At 54.2% G+C, this 12,927-nt stretch overlaps 1 protein-coding gene across 15 annotated transcripts in view; it reads right to left on the bottom strand.

The window, feature by feature from the left end:
* ARHGEF10L (Rho guanine nucleotide exchange factor 10 like) overlaps nt 1–12,927 on the bottom strand; it is a 167,760-nt gene that overhangs the window by 44,503 nt on the left and 110,330 nt on the right. For all 15 annotated transcript variants that reach the window (XM_030537192.1, XM_030537193.1, XM_030537194.1 and 12 more), the window contains 3 exons: nt 7,601–7,722; nt 1,867–1,953; nt 889–1,121 (listed from right to left, as the gene is read on the bottom strand). In XM_030537192.1, coding sequence (XP_030393052.1) covers nt 889–1,121; nt 1,867–1,953; nt 7,601–7,722 — 442 coding nt within the window. The remainder of the gene's footprint in view (nt 1–888; nt 1,122–1,866; nt 1,954–7,600; nt 7,723–12,927) is intronic.

The following is a 12,927-nucleotide window of genomic DNA, read 5'->3' as shown; positions in this document are numbered from 1 at the left end:
AGGTCAGTCGGCCCTACCCAGGGTCTGTCACCGGGTCTCCCGTGTTCAGGAAGGATCTGCAAGGTGGAAACTCGTGGTCTCCACCCTATTGTCCCGGCCCAACCATGTAAACTGCAGACAAGGGTTACCGGTTGGCAGCTACCCATAGCAATGGAGCTAAGTGACAGCAGTGAGCAAATCAACACACGCAACACCAAGATTTTCACAGCGAGACAAAGCTAAGCCTGGGAAAATCATGGATGCCCAGAGTTTGGTCCTTGCAGGCTCCTGGCTGGTGGGAGACGTCCTGCTGCTGCAAACACTCAAAACTCAGCCAGTTCCTAAAGATTATTTTTACCTGCATAGGCAGAGAAGTCTGAATCCCTCTGGCATCAAGTGGAGACAAGACCATGAGGTGCAGGAAGGACTATGGGGGATAGATGGGGAGGTGGGAATCTATCTGATCTGATTTGCAGATCCTGTCCGGGGCCTGGCCTCTGCCTTCCACTGTCCAGGCTGGAGGAGGCAGGAAGAATTTGCAGAGGAGCAGCCCTAAAAATCAGTGACCCCTACAGGAAGGGTGGAGAAGCTCAACGCCTAGCCCTGCCCATTGCTCCAGGAGTGGAGGCGGGTGAGGGGGACGTAAGACTTGAGATTTCCGGGGGGAGACGCTGGCTATCCTCAGAATCTTACTGGGGTGCAGAGGAGGAAGAAAGCCACAGATTGAGAACAAACAGAAGGGCCAGCCGGCTGGACAGCCGACAGAACTGCTAGAGCGTAGTGCAAGTGTTAGCAGGCTGGTGGCGCTTGACACGCAGCATGGCTACGGGGCGGTCGCCATGGCTGTGCTGGGGGACACCTGCCTCCATGGAGAAGGCTGCAAAGATGAGCCCCCGGCCCAACCCTCACCTGCCATCCTGCAGCCCCAGACAGATAGTGGGATGCGGTGCAGAGGGCTGGTCAGCTGCTGATCTCGAATCCTCTGCTTTGAACTGCTCTTGCTCCTCCTTGCTCTTCTCGGGAATGTATTCCATGCAGAGCACCTGGGAGGCCACCGGGAAGGACTTCACCGTGCGGGGCACCGAGCGGTTGAGTGAGAAGATCTCCACCTGGCCCCCTGCTCCTTCCTGGCCTCCTCCAACCTGTGGGGATGCAGGAAGCCACCCAGAGGGGCTTTGAACCTCTGCCCCTGCAGCCTGGAATATTCCCCCACCCCTTCGGCAAACAACAGGGTGCCCCATTTTCTCCCCCGGCTTTGCCATTGGGTGGAGACTGGGACGACAAGCTGCTTGGACCATACCCATGGCAGCTCCTCCCGTGCAGGACTCTGGGTCAGGCTCTCTGGCCAGGGGCTGGGGGGGTCGGGCTGATTAGAGTGACTCCTCCTGGTCTGCAAGCTCTAGGAGGTGCACAGGATCTCCTTAAAGGAGCATCGGTGGGTGGAGCAGGGGGGCCTGTACCCCATGCCGCAGACACACTAGGCAGCACCCAGGAGGTTAATTACTGCAATTACTTTGGGTAGTTTACACATGGCCCTGCTTGAACAGCTGATTTCCATGCAAGGAACCAAAACCCCAGGCCCAGGCATAACTGGGGCTGTGGCATTTCACTGCCCACCCCCTTGCTGCCAATCCCCTTCCCATCTGACACTCGACAACAGTGCCAGTAGCGTGCTGGCCTGGATTGACCAGGAAAACCAACTTGGTTGAATCCCTTACAAAGCATCTCTCCTCTTCACACTCCTGCCCATCACTGGGGTATCTGAGCACCTCAAGCCTGAGGTGAGTCAGACCATCGAGGGCGAGCCTCGACTGGGATTAGCAGGAAGCTCTAGCCTTCGACTCTCAGGAGCCATTCCCCACGCAGGCCAGCTCAGCCCGTACTCACCCACAGATACCCCTGCGGAAGGGAGGTGCTCACGGCAGAGAAGCCCAGCAGCGAGGACTGGACAGGATTGTGCACCACGGCTCCAAGCTGTAAGAGAGACGGGGACACAACACCATCAATCGAGGCCTGGACAGTGCATTGCTGGGAAGCATCATATGAGCATGAAGGTAAATGCAAGAGCCAAAATGCTCTCCCCACCCTGACCCCCTCCACCGCGAGTCTGCACCTCAACGTGCTGAGACGTGGAATCTAATCACATGCTCCCCAAAACACAGCAGCCTGGCTGCACAATTACAAGCCGTCAAGGTAGAGAAGATGGCCCTCTGCCCCGTGATTTGCCAGCAAACTCACTCCCCCAACCCTCTGGCAGAGCCATCTATGGTTTGCACACAAGCCTGGACCTTTCACTGGTACGCAGAGACATCAAATGCTTGATTCTTCTCCTCCTGCTCTGGCCATGAGGGATTTGGAAGAGCCATTTTTAGAGACACTGTTTTGAAGTCTGGTTTTCCATAGCCAGCTTCTCGACGGGCGCATGGGATATTTACAGAGATCTCAACTGAACGGAAGCTGTAGTGGCGAGGTGGAAGGGAGAACAGCCACTGTCCAGCACACAGCCCTCATACAAGATCTCAAAACCTGCCTCAGATCTTAGCTAGCCCACTTCCATTTGGAATCGGATGCCGCCGCGTGTTCAGATCACCACCTTTTGGAAAGGAGTGTAGGTAAGCAGCCTTATTAACAGATGGGGCAACAGAATCACAGATAGGCCCAGGGTAGGTTTGTCCAGCAGTACCTAAGCGGCTCAGGATCAATCACGTGGGCTTTTTTCCAAGTCTCGCCCAAAGCGATCTGCTCAAGGTCACGCCACAAGCTCGTGGCCCAGCCAGGAATGGAGCCAGGCGTCCTGTCTGAAGGTTTCATGATGGAACCGAGAGAGCCTCCTACAGTTACAGCTGAGCTCTGGAGCTCTTCCAACCCACAGATCAATACCTTGGGCGTGGGAGAAACGCAGGGATCTCAGCCTCGGAGGCAGAGTTTCGGATGAACTCTTGCAGCACAAACCAGACACGTTTTGTTTGGCTCCCAGTTCCCTGCTCTGACCACTAGACTAATTTTGCCTTTGCAAAACCCACAATCGTTCTCGGAGCGAGAGGGGAGCTATAGGCCCAAATTCTCTTTTACATCTTGATTCCCTCTGCCACCATCAGAGCAAACTGGCTCCACTGACTAAGACAAACCTGGGACTTTTCCTGCTTTTTCTATCCCCCAGGCAGCCTGGGATTGATATGCAGGCAGAGATGCATATTTTCTCCCCCTCAACCTCACAGAGAGAGGGACCCAGAACTGATGATCTACAAGTCAGGACAAAAGCACCAGCTCGCTCTCCCATAGCTGTGCTAACACTACAGCTCTGAGTGCAGCAAACCCTTGATTTTGGCAGCAAAACGCAGCAGAGGAGACACACAGAGGGCACAAGCAGGGGAGCGTTTAGACAAGCCTGACCCTAAATGTGCTGCAGTTTGGGTGAAGTCAAAGCATCCATCACCTCCAGGGATCAATTCCCCCAGTGCCTAGAGGCATCTGCAGACAAGGACTGGTGCATAGGGTGCCCCCCCACAATATATAGCCCAGCAAGGGCAGGATATGGCAGCACCACAGGGCCTTCAAGGAGCCCAGCCCAAAGCTCTGGCAGTGGTGGCTGGCGAGGGATGCGGCTGAGGGAGTTGCTGACTGGGTGCCTCTCCACGGGAGCCCAGCACGGCTCCTCTGAGCCCAGAACACAGCAAACCTTCGAGGGAGGGCATACTCAGCAGGGATGAAATCCCACCCTTCCCCGATGAAGCACATGGGACGGTTCCCAGAGTGGAGGCAAGATTTGCCCCATAGCAAGCCCATCCCTAGACACCTAACTGCACCTCCCCATCCTCCCGCTTGCTGTTTCCAGTAGGCACATGGACGAATTTAACCAGCCCCCACGACGCAACTCCTGTCACTAGGCCAGGGCTTCCACAAAGGGCCTACGAAGCTAAGAACTAGATACAGACAACCTGCAGCTGGACAGGTCAAGGGGGCAGGAGGCCCACCACAGATTGCTCCGGCCAGCGCATCAGAGACTGATGGATGCTCTCGGCAAAGCCGGCCACTTGGCACAACCAGCAAACTCTTGTTCAGAGCTCCAGGCCAGGAACTGCTCTTTAGGGTTGCCGGTTTCGGTTGGACGTATTCCTGGAGGCTTCATCACATGACCATCCTTCAGTCCTGGAGTTTGGCAACTCTGCTGCTCTCCCAGGGCACACAGATGAGGGCACATCCCTCCGGACACCCCATCATCCATGACTACAGCCTTTGCCGATGGCATTTAGCCCTTTAATGAGCGTCCCAGTTAGCCTCTCATGGGGGCTCTTCTAGCCTTGTTTTAATTGACTGACGTTATTTATTCATCCAAAGGCACCGGGACGCAGTCCATCTGCTAGGAACGGGCTGGAGAAGTCGCTCTCGTAGACTGAGCGGGGAGGGGCCTGTACAGAGCCGCCTGGGTCAGGTGGTGGACGGGGATGCCAGAAGCTCGTGCGGAGAGGCCAGGAGAGTGGGGGATGGGAGGGAATAAAACAGATGGGGAAGGGTGGAGAAATCAAGGCCTTTGCCGATGATCGCCGCCCTAACGAAACCCTCGGCGCAGGGATTGGATAGGTGCCCGGGCACGCAGAACCCGGGCACAGATTTGCTGGGATCGGCACCAGTCCAGCATGGGGACCCCTGCAGGAAGTTTGCTGCAGCGCAACCAATGCTGGGTCACACGCTTTGCACTTTGCTTCAATATTCCCCCCATCCTCAAACGACGACATGTCCCTTTGGCGCCTTCCACTGTGGCGAAGCCCAGCAAGGATTTGGGCACTGCCAGCTGGGATTCACTCCATCTCCTCCCGTAGCCCCACAGGGGAGTGAGTGGGTACAGAGAGCCACACCCCTCCCCCTGCCCCCCAGACACAACCTTCCCACCTCCACGTTCCAAACACATCCACGGAGCCGGCACCAGCACACACAGTGCCAGGCAAAGCCCAGCCTGCATTTTTTCCCAGAAGGCCACCTCCCCATTGGCACCGACTACGAGCCACTTCACGAAGGAGCTGGAGCAGATCCGAGTGATGATTCGCAGCTGGTAGAGCAAGGGGGAGGGGGGAGAACCGGGGGGCTTAGTCTGAATTTGGTGAGGGATCTGGAATGTTTAAGGCTCCATGGAAAGAGACTAGAAGGTCCCCAGCTCCTGGGACCCCAGTGAGATTCGGGTAAGTGTTTGAAGTCAGAGGACACCACGAAAGCGACACAGACTCCACGGGGACAGGAGGGAAGGATGTTACCACGGCAAAGGAACTTTGTAGATTAAAGACAGAAGAAGGAGCGCTGTCCTCTTCCAGCTGGTGCCCTTGTTAGCATTTAAAAAAAATAAAAACCACAACTGCGGAGAGCAGGATCTATGGCAGGGCTGATAAGAAAGCACCGCGCCAGCAACACACACAGTCCTGCTCCCCCCGGAGACAGACAGCCCGCCATTTGGTCTAATTAGCTGGCACGGCAGCGAGGGCTCCAGAAGGAATGTGTTCCTCCGCTGACGAGGGCTCCCGCCGGAGCCAGCTGCGGGAGGGGGAAGGGAGACGGCAGCTCGACAACATCACATCTGTTACTGTCAGTAATTGGATGAAAATGCCCAGCACTGGGAGCCCTAATTCATCCCACCGACAGGGCGCTGATTGGGTTATTTCTGTCATGAATGGCAACAGGGAAGCTGGGGTGGAAGGAGAGAGGCTGTGGGGCCGGTACAGGCCGAGCCTCTTGAAACAGAAGCGAGAGGAGACAGGTGGATGCCTGAATAGCCACGCTTAGCTAGCACCTGTTAGCCATGACGCACCAAGAGACAGCACTGTCCAGGCAGAACTCCTGGGTTCTATTCTTGGCATTGCCACAGAGATGCCATGCCTCAGTTTCCCCATGAGCATGTGACTCACCTACATCAGGCAGCTACTGGGAGGGTTAATTGGATGCCATCCCCCTAAGTCACCAGCCTCCCATGCCCTCCCCATAGCACGTACCTGTGTCACTGCATTGAACCTGCAGAGGACTGGGGCACAATATGTTTTGTTCCCTCTTGGATGGTGTAACGGAGAATCCACCCCTCCCCATCTCCCCAGGACCTTGCCTGATTCATGCCCGATATCTGAGGCTCCAAGGGACCGACTCCGCAGGTGCTCCAGAGCTGGAGCACCCATGGAAAAAAAGCACCCCCTGGCCGCCCTGCAGATCAGCGCCTCCCCGACCCCCCAAGCACCTCCCACCTCTCAGCAGCCCTGCAACAGTTCAACTCCAGGAGCAAGGCAGGCGGATGAGGACCACCACATGGGTGTTTTAAGTGGCTGCTTGAGCAGATCAGCAGGGTTTTGCAGCGAACCCTCAAGCCCTCCCACCCCACACAGCCGTCAGGAGAGAAGCAGCGACGGGGTGTTGTAAAGAGTGCGTCAAGGCAGCCAAGACCAAGCAGGTTTTGTCAGCAGGAAAGCAGCATGCTACAAGGAACGGCCGGCCGGTAGATTACAGCTTGAGCTCCCAGAACAGCCCTGGAAGAAAGCAGGTCACCAGGCAAGAGCTGCAGTGGTGGTTCAATCCCGGCACTGCATTGGTTTCTGTGCGCAAGAACTACCGGGAGCTTTCAAGTGGTTTTCACTGGCTTGTTTTCCGAAACGCTGCATCCACCCACTTAACGAGGGTTGTTTGTAGCATCCTGCTACGGTATCCCCATGGATAGGCAAACTTGGCCGCCTGTCATCTTGGTTGTGCTGAGAGGCCCCAACTGAGATGAGGGGCCCATTGCGCCAGCTGGTGTCTATGGACAGTCTGTCCCTGTCCTGAGGAAATCACAGTGGAAAAAGACCAGACAGATGGAGCAGAAATGAAGTGCTGGTGTCCCCACGCTAGGAACAGAGCACAGAGAGATTAAGTCTCTTGCCAAAAGTCATTCAGTGAGTTAGTGACAAAGCCAGGTGACGGCCAGTCCGGTGCCATACCACCGAGTCTTAACTCGCAGTGGGATGCTGCTATCTACACGTTGCCAATTTGGGAGGTCACCAGGCTTGTATCACACCATGCCAAGGTTGTACCGTTTACTTAGACTACCTGCTCACCGGGGCAGCGACTGGCTTTTGGTTCTGTGTTTATACAGCACAGCAGGGGTCCTGGCCCATGACTGGGGTTCCTAGGCACTTCTAAGCCAGCTGACCAAAATATCTGTGACAGGTGAGCCAGCATCGACCCAGCACCTAGAATTTCCACTGGCCCGCAGTCCAGTTCCATGGATTCCCTCCACTTCCCTGAGCCGCCATCCCCCCTTTTGCTAGCATCTAGCCACAAAAGCCACACAAGGACTCGCCCCAATTCTACCACCGGGGACTAGTCCCACAGTAGGGGTGTTCAATCCTCTGAGACCAAGAAACCCGCCTTCACCTTTTCCTGTTAGCATCTCCGAGAGTGACATGAAAACCCCCAGTCTCATACTTAGCAGCCCTGACCGGGGCACCTGTCCCTATGTCCCTTACAAGCAGCAAAGAAAGGCACCAGAAAGACAGAGCCAGGGCAATGCATTAACGTGGGGCAGTCTAACAGCCCACCCCACATCTGCTCTCATTGGCATCCAGACAGCCTGGGGGAGAGGAGAAGAGAAAGGGTGACGCTGGGTTCTTACCTGCAGGTCGAGGGCATTGGAGGAGAAGGCAGGTATGCGGCACGCCAGAATGGGACACCAGAAGGGAGCTTTGCTTTTCTTGTCTTCGTCAGGACACAGCCATCCAGGCTGGTTCTCCTCCCCTGTGGCAAGCAGAGGCAGGGGAAGTTAACAGCTTTGCAGATCTTCACATAGACCGTTCCCTCCCACTCAACACTCCCCGAATGCTTCCAAACACGCAGAGCCGAGGGGATCAGAGCCCCAGCTGTCTGTAAGCTCTAGAGGAGGTCTTTGCCCATCGTGCCAGGAAAAAAGGTTTCAAGCCCTGCTTCTTCGAGGAAAAAAAAAAAAAAAACGTCCCCATTCGGCAAAGAACTACGAACGGACCCCGAGCCACACCACTGGGAGCTGGGTTTTAAAGTGCTCCCTGCCCTCCAGGTGGGGGAGTGCCGATCCCGCTGAAGTAGTTACAAGACCTCCAGCACAAGAACACCTCGCAAAGCAACGTATTTATCCTTACAGTGCCCCTGTGCTAGCATCAGCCCGATTTCACGGACGTGGAACGAAGGCTCAGGTGTCTGAGTGACGTGCCCAAGTAGTAGATCTGGGACGAGAACCCAGATCTAAGTCCCAGTCCAGTGATTAACCAAATAGTGCAGCCCATTCACAGAGAGGAGCAGCAATCAGTAACCGTGATATTACCATCAATAGTCCAACTTTCAAGGGTGCTGACCCAGGATCATTGATAGCCAAGGACACACTAGAAGCTATGAGCTAACATCACATTTCTCACAACATGGTTTCTCTACTTTTATTTCCTACTTTTCTCCAAGCAGCCTCTTCTGTCCCCGCCCCACAACTGTTTCAACAGTGAACCAGGGTGGGGACAGATTATATTTGCAAGATCATCATACATGGCTCAGAACGAGGTGGGGAACGCAGGGCTCCAGGGAAGAGTCTCACCCTTGAGTCCAGCAGCTCCTTCCATGGCGACCGCGCATTTCATGCATCTTATTTAGTCGTTTTCTAGACGGCCATTCCGATGTATGTGCCTTGCCCAGACGCCCTGGCCTGGAACACTGGTCTGCCCAGCCAACCATGGATAGTAGCTGCACCCACACACCCCTGAACCCCTATGTACCTTAGGGGGGAAGTTGCCCTAATTGCTGCAGGAGACTAGTTTCTGATGGACACGACAGAGGAACTTCTACAAACTAGAGAAACTTCTGCCAGCAATGCTCCTCCTCCACCACAAGGAGCAAAGTCAACAAGAGCTCCTCAGCTGACCCAACGAGCTAACGGGCTCGTTCATCTGAACGACTCCTAGGACATTCTCTGAAGAACAGATCCTTCCAGCCACCCTATCGCTCCCAGAACGGATCCTTCCTTTTCCACCTGCAGCCAGAAGACCAGGCACCTTCATCTCACCTTTAATGCACAGGGGATGGAGGGTTGGGGTAGGTCACACTGCAGCCAGAAGTGTACCTGCAGCTCAGGCAGACATACCTGAGCAAGTGTTAATCTAGCTAGCCTTGCTAAATAGCCATGCAGACAGGGTGACACTAATTTGGTGTGGGCTGCACTAGCCCACCCACAACCCTGCGTGCACACTCATTGCAAGCCAGCGCTGGGGTCCAGGCCAGCACATAGACACTGCTATTTTTAGCCACTCTCGCTAGACTGAAGCTAGCTCGGCTCCCGGCAAAGGAGCTGTTTAATTGCAGTGTAGACATCAGGCTTGGGCTTTAGGACCCTGCAAAGTGGGAGGGCCCCAGAGCTTGGGCTCCAGCCCAAGGCAGAGCATCTACACTGCAGTTCAACAGCCCCTTAGCCCGAGAACCACGGGGAGGAGTTGGCTGGCACAGGCCAGCCGTTGGCATCTCACCGCAGTGCAGACATATCCACGGAATCCAGAAAAGGGACAAAGCGGGTAACAGCCTGCCCTTTCCCTAAGAGGGCAGTGCCCTAATGCACCCCGCTTAGGGTTTGCCCAGCCTAGTTTTTAACCGTGCCAAATGATGGGGATTCCCTCCTCACGTTTCCATTGGGTATCTGTTCTACCGCTGAATCCATCGTGCGGCCAGGGCAGCTTCCCCTGGGTTTAGCTTTGTTTTCCCTGGGTTGGATTTCGACCCTCTTGCCCACCCCAGCTCTAAGACGTGTTAAGTTACTTAGCATAACTCCACCCCTTTGCACTACCACCCTGTGAATCAGGCCCAGCCTCCTTTATAACAGGACCAGACGGAACCCAAGCAAAGCCAAGGAACATCGTGTGCCCGCTGTGATCTCCGCAAGCCCCACTGACCCCAATATTCTCTCCTGTGCACGGCTGACCCCAACTCTGTTCGGGCCAGCGGAGATACTCCCAGCTTGCACCCATGAGAGAGGGTGTGAGCCAAACATGAGACAGACCCTTACTGGTCCCCAGCTCTTGCCATCAGACTAAAGCCTCCTGCACTCGGTTCATAGTCGCTCTCTGCTCAGACCCCCCCTTCCTGGAGATGGCTTCTGGACCTCAGTATCAGGCTACATTGAACATGTATGCGGAAGCCTCACTTGGACCTGGATCTGCACCGTAACAAGGGCGAGGGGAGTGACGCACTTGCCTAGGGCACGCAAAGCAGAAGGGCGCAGCCCTACCGTGATCAGCGGCGCTTCGGTGGCAGCAGCTCTATCTCCGCCGCTGCTTCTGTGGCAGGTCCCCGAGTTCCTCTCGGAGGGAAGGACTTGTTGCCGAATTGCCACCACCGCTTCATTCATTCTTCGGCAGCAATTTGGCGACAGGTCCTTCCCTCCGAGAAGGACTCAGGGACCCGCTGCCAAATTGCCACCGAAGACCCAGGAGCCGGCCCTTGCCTTGGGCACAAAATTCCTTGTTATGGCTCTGACCTGGATCCTTCCCAGCAGCCAAAGCTCCTGGTTTAGGAGCACCTCTCAGTGAGGCTTTATTTCTTGCAGCTTACTTTCCAGCTCAGATCAATAAAGCAGGATAGAGTAACTGACGGAAAAAAGATCGTTAACAAGGCTTTAATCGGGCCACTTAAACCCTAGCTGAGAGCTGCATACCTCCCCGCCGTGGAGGACGACATTGTTTTATGCTAAGAACTTCCCTGCTCTGGGTTAACATGCAGGCTCTCCTTGAATCCCTGAGTAGCCACACTAGCCCCTGGCTAGTGACTGGGTGTAACCAGAAAAGCAGCTGAGATGCAGCCCTCGCAGAACTCAGCCAGGCACAGAGAAGCTGTTCAGAGTCTAGGGAGGTACCCAATGGTATACAGACGGGCCACCACGCCCTAGCATACCGTAGGGACCATCCCCAGACTGGGCTGAGAGAGGTCCCACCATCATCCCCGCAGGTCTTTGCAGTCCAATTTCACGCATGGGAAGTCCCACCAGGGTGATAAACCTGCTGGGCCTTCCTCTTCCTCCTGCCCAGTCAGTTCTAACCGACGCAAGAAATAGGGGGAAGAAAGGCAGCCAGAAGGCCCAATATTCCAGCCGGAGTTTTCCTTTTCTCAATTCCATCCCATTACGCTTGGTTATCCAACTCCGCATTGGAAGCAGGACATTCACTACTCCACTGGGCTGACTAAGGTTATGCTATTGAATGCTTCATTGATCATCCTACAGGACAGAGATGGTGTCAGCACAAACTCCTTAAGACAAACACCACAGGGGAAAGGTTCCCTCTGCAGGGACATCTACACAGCAGAAGCTGTGCAGGGGCTAGGTCTACCTGTGCTAATTTGAATGTGATTAGCAGCGAACACAGAACAGCATGGATAGCGCGAGCCCGGAGCACACCCTGGGTGCACCCGCATGTGGCTGGCTGGGCTATCGTCACTGCTATGGTTACCCACACAAGCTGGATTCAAGGCTTTTGCTGTGTAGACGCAGACATACCACAGTTCAGCTGGGATGAGCTAGAATCTAGCATCTCTCAGCTGACTAGACTGCTTAGATCAGTGTTCCTCAACAATTGGTCTGTCATCCTTGAGATCTCCCCAACACTTTAGGAAGGCAGCAAGCCAGTCCCTGGTATCAAAAAGGTTGAGAAACATTGGCTTTGGGCATTAGGATGAAGCTCAACGGTGATTAAAATGCATACAGCTCGTCTGCTCCCAAGGAACCCAACAGGGGTGGAACCGGGGGCTGGCATTTCCAAGGACTAAGAGCAGTTCTTTCTGCTTATTTACCTTCGCTCACGCATTGAGTCCTGACTGCAGCATGGAGCAGAGACAGCCAGGCCCGAGCAGCAGCAGAAAAAATAAAATAAAAAGGAAATGAAATAACAAAACATTTCTTCACATGAAGCTTTAATGCGTTTTTATTCCTAACTGGTGGTTACAGGATTTCCCCGCAGGCATCCCAGATAAAAAACAAACTGTTAAAAACAAGAGAATCAAAACTCCTTCCAGCCTGGGGGAATCCAGGCATTCAAAGAAGATTTCAAATGAATTTTTCTTCCATTAAATTTTTTTTTTTTTTTGCAGTGGCTGGTGGAGTTAAACAGAAACACAGATAAGAAGGACGCAAGTGTCACCAGAGAACTCTCCACCGCCAGGGGACTTGAAAGCGCAGGGGAGCTGCGGCCACCCAGAATCATCTACCTGCTTTCTTTCTCCCGTTTAATGAAGAGATCAAAGGGTGACTGTGCTCTGAAAAGCAATGCTACCAATGACAGTCCAGGGTTACACAGACACCCGTAATAAACTTCCCGAGGGGATGTGCTCCATTTACAAAACAAGGGAAGATTTGAAGCTGCCCTTCGTGGCACACACCACCTTAGGGATCAGATGCAGCTTTCCAAAAGCGACTGGTGAATTTGGGCGCCTCGGTTCTGGGGCTCTCTAATTAAGACCCCTTAATTTGCACCCACTCTGTGAGGATCAAGGCCCTCTAAGACATCTCAGACTAGGTACCCCAAACCACTAGTCAGTGTTAAAAATCTTGGCCATCGCAATGGGATCTTTCTGCTGCCAGTGACATAAGTTATAGGCTGAGTCCAAGGGACACGGCACAGATTTTTGCTAAGACTATGTGGAAGATCAGCAGTTTCTGCATCTGCACCATGGTTTCACACATGGTACTTTTTAATGAAACCATCCAGGAAGTTCTAGCCCTGATCACTCAGACACTGAACCAACATTCCCTGATCCCATCATCCCCCAGTTTTTCAGACCAGACGTCTCCTTAGTCAGAGCACGTCATCTACCTCTGGTTAAAACTTTGTGGCCTTTTTGGTGGTTAAAAGCTATCCGCCTTGAGGCATCTATATATGGGGTCACCATCCACATGGGTACGTCATAACTACAGTACCTAAGGCACCTTTGCTGCCCTCTGAAAAA

Source organism: Gopherus evgoodei, chromosome 18 (genome assembly GCF_007399415.2).
Source record: "Gopherus evgoodei ecotype Sinaloan lineage chromosome 18, rGopEvg1_v1.p, whole genome shotgun sequence".
NCBI classification, from domain to species: Eukaryota; Metazoa; Chordata; order Testudines; family Testudinidae; genus Gopherus; species Gopherus evgoodei.
Note: the sequence above shows the minus strand (reverse complement) of the source record. Positions and strands in the feature narration are given on the sequence as shown.